The sequence below is a fragment of the Pundamilia nyererei genome, unplaced genomic scaffold (assembly GCF_000239375.1).
Source record: "Pundamilia nyererei isolate P.nyererei 1_Seehausen unplaced genomic scaffold, PunNye1.0 scaffold00009, whole genome shotgun sequence".
Classification (NCBI taxonomy): Eukaryota; Metazoa; Chordata; class Actinopteri; order Cichliformes; family Cichlidae; genus Pundamilia; species Pundamilia nyererei.
The window spans coordinates 2498433-2510583 of NW_005187410.1; the positions used below are offsets into that span (position 1 = coordinate 2498433).

General features: G+C 42.3%; 1 protein-coding gene across 1 annotated transcript in view; it reads left to right on the plus strand.

Annotated features, from left to right (window-relative positions):
* The window catches only part of myo10l3 (myosin X, like 3), a 58552-nt gene that overhangs the window by 24462 nt on the left and 21939 nt on the right, over nucleotides 1–12151 (plus strand). The window contains exons 3-15 of the mRNA XM_013908374.1: nucleotides 902–1060; nucleotides 1844–2031; nucleotides 2510–2644; nucleotides 2944–3068; nucleotides 3170–3183; nucleotides 3328–3412; nucleotides 3594–3700; nucleotides 3930–4059; nucleotides 5083–5201; nucleotides 8145–8291; nucleotides 9309–9409; nucleotides 9715–9781; nucleotides 10361–10453. Coding sequence (XP_013763828.1) covers nucleotides 902–1060; nucleotides 1844–2031; nucleotides 2510–2644; nucleotides 2944–3068; nucleotides 3170–3183; nucleotides 3328–3412; nucleotides 3594–3700; nucleotides 3930–4059; nucleotides 5083–5201; nucleotides 8145–8291; nucleotides 9309–9409; nucleotides 9715–9781; nucleotides 10361–10453 — 1470 coding nt within the window. The remainder of the gene's footprint in view (nucleotides 1–901; nucleotides 1061–1843; nucleotides 2032–2509; nucleotides 2645–2943; nucleotides 3069–3169; nucleotides 3184–3327; nucleotides 3413–3593; nucleotides 3701–3929; nucleotides 4060–5082; nucleotides 5202–8144; nucleotides 8292–9308; nucleotides 9410–9714; nucleotides 9782–10360; nucleotides 10454–12151) is intronic.

Genomic DNA, 12151 nt, shown 5'->3' on the forward strand with positions numbered 1-12151 from the left:
TCACCTACCGCCTACTGGTGTTGGCCAGAGGGGCCGATGGCGCAATATGGCAGCCTCGCTTCTGTCAGTCTGCCCCAGGGCAGCTGTGGCTACAACTGTAGCTGCCTCCACCAGTGTGTGAATGTGAGAGTGAATGAATAGTGGCATTGTAAAGCGCTTTGGGTGTCTAGAAAAGCGCTATATAAATGCAATCCATTATTATTATTAAGAACCTTATTCGCTCTCACTCTTTCACTTCCATTATATAAATGCTGTTAGATCTTATCCATCCCTTAATTTCTCACCCAGAGAGAGGTTGTGAAAGAGCCATCCGGACATGAGGGGCTCTCTGCCTGCCTGGTATGCTGGCAGCAGGCACAGACAGGCACATATCAGGGGTGCAGTCTATCTTATTTTACTTCAGTTATTCCCGAGTGATATTTCTGATCTACCTGTCACCAAAGCATGCAGCGGAAGACTGACGTTCTGTCAGGAGTTTGATTAACATCTTAAAGGTGACCCGGACATAACTTGTTTTGTTCAAACCCTGATGTAACTGGCTGCTTGCTGTCTTTGTTAGCCATGATTAGAGATGCCATGAGTAAACATGGGGTAATTTATTGTGTTGCTAAAGTTTTACAATGGTTTTAAGCTTTATTGGTACTCTTTACTTCAGAAATAAAATAACAAAGTTCATTCCACTAAATTATCAGTTACTAAAAATGAAAAAGGATCCCAGTTGAATTTTAGTGAAATGCAGGAGGTATCGATGTGGATTACTCCCCTTTTCTTGTGCAGAGACAAAATGGTGCAGCTTCAATGTACAACAACTTGTGCAGTTCCACTTATGGGCTCATATAAACCTTGACAATACCTTATGTTAACATATATGTCTATGTACGTGTGCCTTTTGCTGTTACAGGTGATCTGCCTACAAAAAGAGGAGCTGAACAGGGAGATGGTGTACCCAATGCACCCCAGCAGCATCCATGGAGTAGAAGACATGTCCACACTAGCAGAGCTGCACGAAGCGGCAATCATGCACAATCTGTTTCTGCGCTATCAGAAAGACAACATCTATGTAAGTGTTCATTGATGTACCAGTAGAGTCCTGACTTGAGGTTTGTGAGTCAATATTTCTGGGAATAAATAATGTGAGGAACGGTGAAAAGTAGAACACGTCTCGAACAGGGGAGGATATATTTATATACTGGAAAATGGTCAGAAAGTTATACAGGGACAAACAAAGAGGACTGGGGGCAGGGTGATGTTTAATAATATTAAATAATACTTACAATACATATAAACTCTGGAATAATGTGCGCGTATTCAGAACAGGATTTCTATTATCCTTGTTTCACCTACTCTCACCCCCAGGATTGCTTTCAACGTAAAGCTCTGGGCTTCCACGGAAATATTATCCAGGTATTATTAAAATAATCACTCCCCACAGACACACATTAACTATGCCTTTGGAAATCCTATCTCCTGAGCTCATCTCGGAGCATTCGCCAAGCCTGGCTTCGTGGTATTGGAGAATAGTATCACTGTGTGGAAGGATGACCCACAAACACACTTTTGTGTGTGGGGGGGACTTTTTTCCCAAAGCGCATTAACCGAGCAGAAGCAATGGATCCTAAAATATTATCATCCTTACAGCAAACTAGGCCATATGCAGTAGTTTAATACTATTGCTGAATGCAGGTACTCAGTGAATCCACCGAAGTAGGAGTATTCACTAACAGTACTGCAGAGCTCAATGAATAGCAAAGCGATTAGTGAATTATACATTTTAGTGTGTTCTTTCATACCACCTGTGTTATCCTCTGACTTCTTTTGTCTTCCTTCATCTATCTGCTCTCAGACCAACATAGGTTCAATTCTGGCAGCAGTAAATCCCTATAAGCAGATAGCAGGCCTGTACGATGGCGCTGCTGTCGACTTGTACAGCAAACATCACATGGGGGAGCTGCCTCCTCATATCTTCGCTGTGGCCAACGAGTGCTACCGCTGCCTGTGGAAGAGACACGACAGCCAGTGTGTTCTCATCAGGTGAGTCCTGCAAATTTATTGGCTGCACCATAAATCTTGAGAACAGAATATGAAATAAGGAATATCGTAGTCTTCCTTTGACCTTTGCAAAATAGGTACTCCTATCTGAAAAATGTTCTCTTGCATGTCCCAAAAATACTGTATGAATAGACATAGTAAAGAATACAGTTGACCGACTGAATGCAGCACCGTTGAATCACAGCAAGAATATCCTCGGTTCAAATCTTTTGGTGGAGTTTGCATATTCTCCATACCTGCGTGGGTTCCTGCAGTCATGTTAGGTTAAGCAGTGGCTCTAAAGTTTCCGTACATGCGAGTGTGATTGGTTACCTGTCTCTCTGGGTTAGCCCCGTCCTGATTCTCACCCTGTGAGATCAGCTCCCGCATCCCTGAACTGGATACGCAGTTAAGAAAATGGATGCATGGAGAGATTCAAGCAGATCCGTTTATGTATCTTCTCTGTTTTTTGCATGCTCAGTGGGGAAAGCGGTGCTGGGAAGACGGAGAGCACCAAGCTGCTGCTAAAGTTTCTTTCAGTGATGAGTCAAAACTCAGCAGGTACTCCTCCTTCAGAGAGGACAACCAGGGTGGAGCAGGCCCTCGTCCAGAGCAGGTACTGTGTAAATGCATCTCCCCAGGTGCAAGTCATTATTTTAATGTTTAGGTTATTTGATTTTTAAATTAAAATTATTTGCATGGTAAGATAAAAAAAATTTGTTATGAGCTTACCCTCAAATACCAGTTCAAACTCTCCAAACAGCTTGTGGCAGTGATGTTAACCTAATTCAGCTTCAGACATTATTAAATAATCTGGATCCACATCACCGTCACTGCAGTGTGTGCTCACCGGATACATTTTAAAGGCTTCTTTATAGTAACAGATTTGCTTGATTGTCTTTATCCTTTCTGTAGTCCCATCATGGAAGCCTTTGGGAATGCTAAAACAGTGTACAACAATAACTCCAGCCGCTTCGGGAAGTTCATACAGCTCCACTTTTCCCAAAACGGAAACATCCAGGGAGGTTGCATCATTGATTGTATCCTTCACACAGTAAATCAACTCTCACATACTATAAAGATAGTATTTTGCACAGATGATCGAGTCGCTGTAACTTTTTCCTTAACTTTGAGCTGTCAGACTTGCTGGAAAAGGTAAGCTTATATTGTGCTTGTGATACAGTCAGTATCTTCAGCAAGTCTTCTTCAATGACACCAGTGTTTAAATAAGTAATCGGAATAACTCGTTCAGTTGTAGAGTACTTGTAGCAGTTTTTCTAATCACGCTGTCTTTCCAAGAACCGCGTGGTCCGACAGAATCCTGGTGAGAGAAACTACCACATCTTCTACGCACTGTTAGCAGGGGCAGACAAGGACCACAGAGGTTGGTTTTTAGTCTGTGACTGACTATGATACCCATATAAACACTTCTTTAGTGAAGACATATGACTGCTATCCTGAAAATATGTACTTTGGGGCATCTCTACAGCTACCTCTGAAATAACGTCTGTGTTGTCCGTTTGAAGTGTTGTATTACATCTACTTTGTCCGTTTCTGTGTCACAGATATGTACCTCTTGTCTGAAGGTCCTGAGTCGTATCACTACCTGAGCCAGTCGGGCTGCGTGAAGGACAGCAGTCTAGACGACAAGCAGCTCTTCAACAGTGTGATGGTGAGGATGAAAAGGACTCTTGTACATCATTTGTTTCCCCTCCAGGGGGCGCTGTAACTCTTTTTCATGAGTCAGAGACCTCGCTTCCATAGAACATGAGCCTTGGGTGAACTTATTATTTGACAATCTCACATTGGGTCTGATTTGTAGGTGGTTGCATGTTAATTAATGAATTTAATTTGTTTTAGGATTCCTTATTGTGGCACATCTGTGTAACTTTGTGTTGCAGGAAGCTTTGAAAGTGATGGAATTCAATGAGGAGGAGATCAGGGACGTGTTCAAGCTTCTTTCGGCAGTCCTCCAGATGGGCAACATTGAGTTCATGACTGCCGGTGGAGCTCAGATAACTTCCAAAGGAGGTAGAAAAAGAAATTAATACCAAAATCTTAAAAGATCTGGTGGTGTGTTAAACTTTATGTACATGTATCAATTTGTGTAGAACGCACTACTGAATATTTGGTCTGTTGTTGCTTCATTTACTTGCCTCAAAGTTGAGCTCGGTGCACTTAGTAATGCCAGTGGTTACTTTGCGTGTCATTGGTATCCAAGGTGTCGAGTTTCAGTCGACAGTCTCTGGGCACCACAGAGGCACTTCCTGAGTGTGTGCTCTTGATGACACATTCTCAATGTGAACCATATTACTGAAGCTTGGAATTACACAGATTAAAAGCAGTATAAAAACCTGGAAATGCTCTAACTCTATGGTAAAAAATAGGCCATCCACTTTCTTCTGCTTATCTAATTCAGAGTCAGGGTATGCAGGAGGAGCCACTGTGATAACCACCCCACCACTGTGCCTCAGCTAAATAAGCTAAACTGTGTAACTGAGTGTTACACTTGTATTTGTTTATTTATTTGCTGCTTCTTTTCTTTTGTTGATTCCTTTATTAGACTTTAGTGAAAGGGAAATTTTTGTATGAAAAAAAAAAGATCCAAGCAGTGGTTTTAGTGCTGAAAGCAAATGCGCAAGCTATGCAGGTTTTATCAAGCAGTTAAAAAAAATTCCAAAATAAACTCAGTCCAATTGTTTCTGGTGAAATTTCCGAAGTAGAGAACTGGGTTATCAGCGATTTTGGACGGCTCTGCAGTATTCCTCACGGCCCTGAGTTTGACTGACATTGTACCAGCACACAGAGCACCAAGCAGGCTGTAACATGAGCTTCAGGCTCCTTTGTTTGCTGTGTCCGACCTCTTTTCCAAAGAACCTGTGAACTACGGTGACTGCCAACACTACAGACTTGCCTGCAGAGTAGAGTTTCCTGCAGATGGGATTGCTGTGTATATGCCACATCTGTTGTTTAACATGAATAGGAGTCACCTGAACTGTTAGCGTAAATGATAGATACCCTGTGTACATCTGTGTGTGCTTGTGTTTGTTTCAGTGGTGAGTAACGTCAGCGAGCTGCTCGGCCTCGACTCCTTCCAGTTGTCAGAGGTGTTGACCCAGCGCTCCATGATCCTCAGAGGAGAGGAGATCTGCTCCCCCCTCACTGTGGAGCAGGTAACAACACATCCAGCCCAATTTCCCCCTCTGTTGCTCATTACATGAATCACACAGTTAACACGGAAACAGAAAAGAAGCACTTGGACCTCACTTCCCAGAAATCAGCGTATAATTTTAAGTTCAGGCACCCTGCTCTGTCAAGAATCTTAATCATGCAGTGGATCCATATCTGTCCTCGCCCCTCTCCTTCTCCTGTCCTGGTGACACACTCACACACACAATTTTCTCTGACGCGCTCCACCACATGCCTTTCCAGATCCCCTTGCGTGACTCCCAGCCATTTCCTGCTTTTTGTCTGCCAGATTTCAGGCACAATAAAGCCATCGTGATAGTGATCTGAGTCAAAAGCACAATAGAACCAATGACTGGTGGTGAAGTAAGAGTCTTCTCCTCTGGAGGCAGTGCAGCCAGGCACTGAGACGCTGGCATAAATATCCACTTGTGTCTCCCTCAGCTTCAAATGTCTGCGCTGACATCTGTAATACTGTAAACATTGCACAAGTTTTCATCTGCATGTGTTGTGCTTTTCACCATATGCCACAAGAACACACATGCCACAATCCCTTCTCGGCTGGGCTCAACCCGTCGGCCCACTCACGCTCATAAATGTCAGCGAATATGCAGGGAGGACCTTTATTATTATCACCGGGACACGAAAGCTACAAGAAAGCTTTTCATCAGCAGACAAAGAGTCTTGTGCTGTCACCCTGCTGCTGCTTGTTCTGCCTGGCCTTTGAAGCAACTTGCCTCTTAATAGAGTTCATTATTCCAGACCTAGAGTCGGCAAGAAAGACCTCTTCTCACAACAGCCAGGGGTCACTCCCCCTCACAACTTCCAGCAGTAGACCCCCACCCCCCACCCCTTGTCCTGGACAAGCAGCCATTCTTCTCACCCCCGTGACGGAGATCCTGGAGCCAGCAGCGCTCTGTTCGCTCCCAGTAGTCGTACAAGGTGACCGGGCATGATGGATTACTGAAAAGCCCAGGAGCATTGTGGCTCTGAATAAAGTACACACGGCCGCACTCTTGTTTTGTTTTTAAATCAAGCACAATACCTGTCGAGGAAGTGTAGCTGGCAAGCTCAGGCTTTGTATACTCATACACAGGCTGTAAAGCTTCCTCAATGGCAGCTGGAGAAAATTACCCTGGACTCAAATGTGGATGGGAAGTAGATTTTCGTTGTTGTTCACATTGTAGCATCTGTCCTACGAACCACGGAGAAGTAACGTGTCAAGTTATTAATTATGTTCTTTTCATGTTCTTCTGTGGAACTGCGTGTAGCTCACAGGACTTCTCATCAGTTTTAGTTTGAGTAATGATTTGGACAGTTTCATTTTTAGTTTTTACTTGTGAATTTATGCCAAGCTCAAGGCCTGTTGGCCAGAACCAGGCTGCTGAAGGATCCAGCAGACTGGATCCAGAGTGTAAAAATTGCAGAGGAGCAGGGTGTAATTTTGAAACTTTTCACTATATTTTAGAAGGAAGCATTGTGTTTACGTTAGGAATGAATCCTTCATGAGAGGCTTTGTCCGACCTGCTAATTTCATCCTAAGCCTGGGGGCTGACTCATCGGTTTCACAGCCTTACTAATGACAAAGACATTACACCGAAGTAAGATGCAAAGGCCAATGAGTCCTGTGGATGTGTTTTTGTGAACTGGGACAGTTTCCTCGAAATGACAGCACGCTGGCTTAATGTGGAAACACTGAGACATTCTTATTTTTCTTAGGACATCTGAGACTGTTCGTCATCTGTTTTGTAAATGGATGGTTCATTTAACTTGAAGGTTTTTAGAATGTACTTCTTTGTCATTTTCAGGGGTCTGGCCAACAAGTCCGGCCTGTATGTGCTGTATGTGGGCCCATGAATGCACAAAGCTTGACACCAAGAGTTTAGCACATGGCCTCCATCAAGCCTCTTACTGAAGTAAAAGTGCCAACAATTCAGAAAAAAGCTAAATACATTTAAACTGTATCAGTAATTATAGATCAGTTTTCTGCTCGGAGCACTCAAAGCACTTTCAACTACAAACCTCATTCAGCTATTCACACACACACACACACACACACACACACTCATACAAGCACTTTTTATGTAACGCTCATGCTCCAGTGGATGCATCAGGGGCACCTTAGAGTTCAGTATCTTGCCCAAGGATGCTGCAACATGTGGGCTGTGGGAGCTTCCAGTTAACAAATGACCCGCTTTACCTCCTGAGGGATCGCTGTGAAGATCTAATGTGAGAGAAATGGACCTGAAGTCAGAAAAAGGGGCACATGTTCATTCTTTCTATGTAAAATCTTACTTTTATTAAACAATAGATGTCAGATAAGCGTTGTACCGAAAACAAAACATCAGCTCTTTCTGAAATTTAGTGGAATGGAAATATAAACTACAAAGCAGCTGAAATAAATCTCCAAGTGAACTTGGATGCCTGCCACCATGAGCCTCTTTCTGCCAGGTGGGCTTTGGGATTTTTCTGTAGGTGTCATTTCCTTTAAAAGAAAAATACTTTTAAAAAAAACAAACAACTTTTACGCTTTATTCCAGTTTGCCGTTGTTTTCACTGGATTTTTCTAATGTTACAGTGCAGTGCGTCACTCTGAAGATATTTGGGTGATAAAAAACACTGACTGTTGTGAAAACAGACGTCTTCTCAACTGCAGACAGACGCTGACATAACACACCTTTGTCTTCAAGCCACTATTTGTTTTATGGAACTGAGGCCTCACACACGCTATCATTCAAGCAGTCCAAACATATCTTTTGTTTTTAACTTCTTTAACCGCCACCTGATAGAACCGATGAAATGTTTACTGTGTGGTCATAAATGCTGTGTTTAGGGTACAGTTCGCAAAGTTTCCTTTTTTCCCCCTCCTTTTTATTTATGCCTGACGTGGTTTCTGGTACGCCCTCCATCTCTTTTTCCCTGATCTGTAGGCCGTGGACTCGCGGGACTCGGTGGCCATGGCGCTTTATTCCCAGTGTTTCTCCTGGATCATAATGAGGATCAATCAGAAGATCAAAGGGAAAGACAACTTCAAGTCCATTGGCATCTTGGACATCTTTGGCTTTGAGAACTTTGAGGTGAAAGCCCCAAAAGAATCAAATCCTGGTTTAAATCACCAGATAACTTATCTTCTCTGGTGCATTGTGAGAATACCAACACAATGACTGTTCTATCAAAGCATTTTGCTACATTTTGTATTTCTTCCTTATCTGTGCTCTTTTTAGTCACGTGCATTTGACAAACATGAGTCACATCTGCGGTAGTAGCACACACTTGCACACACACACTGAGAGTATTACACCTTTTTTAATACTGATAACGAGACCTGCAACATTAGAGTTTTAACAATTTCCTAGAACAACAATATGCCAAGAAAATATCCCCCACACCATTACACCACCACCACCAGCCTGAAGCAAGCTGATACAAGGCAGGATGGAGCTATGCTTTCACGTTGTTTATGCCAAATTTTGATCTTACCATCTGAATGTCATGGTAGAAATCAAGCCTCATCAGACCAGGCAACATTTTTCTAATCTTGTGTCCAAATTTGTTGAGCACACACAAACTGTAGCCTCAGTTTCCTGTTCTTAACTAACAGGAGTGACTCAGAGTGAAGTCTTCTGCTGCTGTTTGACTTGTGCTGCATTCAGAGATACTCTAACCCTGCTTTAGTTGCTTTACTATCAGCTTGAAGCAGTTTGACCATTCTCTTCTGAGAGTACTACCACTCACTGAATATTTTCTCTTTTTCCCACCATTCTCTGTAAACCCTAGAGATGGTTGTATGGGAAAACCCCAGTAGATCAGCAGTTTCTGAAATACTTAGACAAGCCCGTCTGACACAATAAAACCATGCCACTTTTGAAGTCACTTAAATCACCTTCAAGTGAATTGTTTGACCTTCAGGGGGTCATCCTGACCATGTCTACATGCTTAAATGCACTGAGTAACTGTCATGTGATTGACTCATTAGAAACATACGCTAATAAGCAGTTGAACAAATTAACTAAATAAGGTGGCTGGTGAGTGTGTGCTTTTATTTGATTTAAATCTCGGAGAGTATACTGAAAGCATGTTCTTCCATTGTGTAGGTGAACCGGTTTGAACAATTCAATATCAACTACGCAAACGAGAAACTCCAAGAGTACTTCAATAAGCACATCTTCTCCCTGGAGCAGCTGGAGTACAACAGGTCAGAAACCTTTTACATAGTTTAACATCATACATGGATGCATACAGTGGAAAGAGCAGACAGTGCAGACACAGATGGGGATGGGGGTTGAGCCTCTTCGTGATCATACGGGCAAACTGCCAGACGTTTGGAAATGCCTCACTTTCTCCCGCAGCCAGTTGTTTTCTGGTACAATAGGCCAGCAGCCTGGACATGGCTCATTTCATCACATGCTCACACTGGATAATGCTGCCATTGTGTCTTCCTGGTTGTTGATGTTTATGTATACATGGTGTGTCTGTCTGTGTGGGTGTTTGTCTTCACAGGGAGGGGATCCAGTGGGAAGCCATAGACTGGATGGATAACGCTGAGTGTCTGGATCTCATAGAAAAGGTAACAGACAGTCAGACCCTGACAGAGCAAAGTCATCACCAGGACAGACCGCTAACCACCAGCCAGAGCGGGGCTGACCCAGACGCCACACTGTGCTTACACTGACTCCCATCTCGCAGTCTATCATTATATAGTCTCATTTTGCATGTTGTTTGCACAGTAATGTACACTAGTCAGCGGTTAGAGGTATGGTTAGAGTAAGGCATGAATTTGTGTTATTTTACCACCATACTTATAATGACGTTAAAACTGAGCCTCTACATAAGTGTTTGAAAGATTTCTGGTTTAAAATCACAAACTTGGCAAGTTTGGAGGAAACACTACACTACAACTACTTCATCCCTACATATCTGTCTGATTTTAGTTCATTATAAGACATGAAACTACTCTGCTGAGCGCAGTGCCTCCTCTCTCTTTCTCAATTAAAAAAAGCATATTGAATGAATAACATTGCTGTTTCCTGTACGTATTGTTATAGCTGCCAGATGTGCCCCAATGGGATTACAACTAGTTCCATCATGACTTTGGTGTGTTTCAAACTCTTTGCTCTCTCTCTCTTTCTGTCTGTCTCCCCTTTAGAAACTGGGCATGTTGGCTCTTATCAATGAGGAGAGTCGCTTCCCCAAAGGCACCGACTACACCCTTCTGGAGAAACTACACAGTCGACACGCAGTGAGTCCACACGCACACGTGAAAACCTACATGGCTCCTTTACACACTCTATCCCTCCCCGACAGACAGCAAAGCCATAAAAATGACCCATATCCGCGCACCAAAGCTTCTTAACCCCAGCTGGGGAAATGCCTTCACCGCCCACCAGCTCAGACAGCCTCAAAGAGTTAAACCTCTGTCCTGGCTGATGAATCGCCTGTTGCATTGAATGTCTGAGCAGCACTCGTACACACCCCCGGGCGCTCCGGCACATGAACACAATAATACTGAAATGTGATCAGCCATTCTCTGGGTCTGACCAGCATTGTGTGCAGGAGAAAAGAGTTTTCTATGGCTGACGGAAAAAACAAGAACGATACAGAGCGAGACTTAAGAACCGCATGACCTCGCCCTGAGGTGTTTGCTTGGGTGCGGATCCGTGTGTTACGTTTTAAGGTCGCGATCAGAGCAGAAGATGTTTGTATCACATTATGTAAGGAAGTTGCAAACAGCGTAAATGAATCAACACATGTAAACGTGTACGTTGTATTTTTTTGATAAATTTGTTTATTAATTAGTTTGTAAACCCGGGTTCTAGTATCTTCAGCACAATAGATAGAAACTCATTATATATAGTACTGTGAAAAGTCTCATGACCTACCCTTCATTTCTTTGTATTTTGCTTCGACGCACCCAGACTTTCGTGTATTTTTTAAGTGGTCTTGAGCAATAGTTCTCCAGGCTTTCTGAAGGTCATTCGAAGTTTTCTTTGGACACTGGCTGCTTTTTACTCATTTTCAGTCCAAACTGACCTATGAATCATTTAAGAAAAAAAAACCTACCTAACTCAGGGAAGAAAAAGTGTTGTGTTTACACATAACAGACAACTAGCAAGGAAGCAATTTAAAAAACTGTACCACAACTGTCATAAAAAGCACATGTGTTTCCAATTCTTAATTCGAAGGTACAAAAAATTGACAACACATAGTACAGTTTGACAGGCTCGTGCCCCGAAATAGAATTTTGGGATCAACAAAGAGCTGTTAGCCGCTTGGCTAATAGCTCATTGTTGCCCTAATTAAATACTGTTAGCAACTAGCATATCTTGTGCTAATGGTGGAGGACCTAGAAAAAAATCACTACCAATAGCAGATGAACAGTATCATTAAGAAAAATAATTAAGAAATAGCAAAAAAAGACCTGAGAGATTCATCTGGCGTTTCCGTTTATCCACCGACTATTCGCTGAAGCCTCATTGGCAATGGTTTCAATAGAAGGTGGTAATTTTATCTTTTTTTTAACCACTGTTCTGGTAGAAGGGCAATTTTACAATGGCTTTTAAAGGACTATAACTCTGTTACCATTTGTGCTAGAGACATAATTCAGTGGTTTATAGAAGAAGAGAATGCTTTTATGGGGATATTTGGTGTATCATATTAACACAAAGCATTCACAAAGTACTGTAGTCTGAGCACAGATGTAAAACTCAGCTGTTACCATGTGCACGCCACATTATGGGGTTCCGTTTGTAAAGTGAAACATGCTGAAATTAACGGCAAAATTTTTTCACATTTAGCTCAAAACCTTACAAAAACATATTTTTTCGAGTAATTTTTTACAACATTTAGCAAAATATTTGTAACTTTTCATCAAATGTTAAATATTAAATCTAAATGTTAAATATTAAATCTAAATATTATATTTAAATCTAAATGTTAA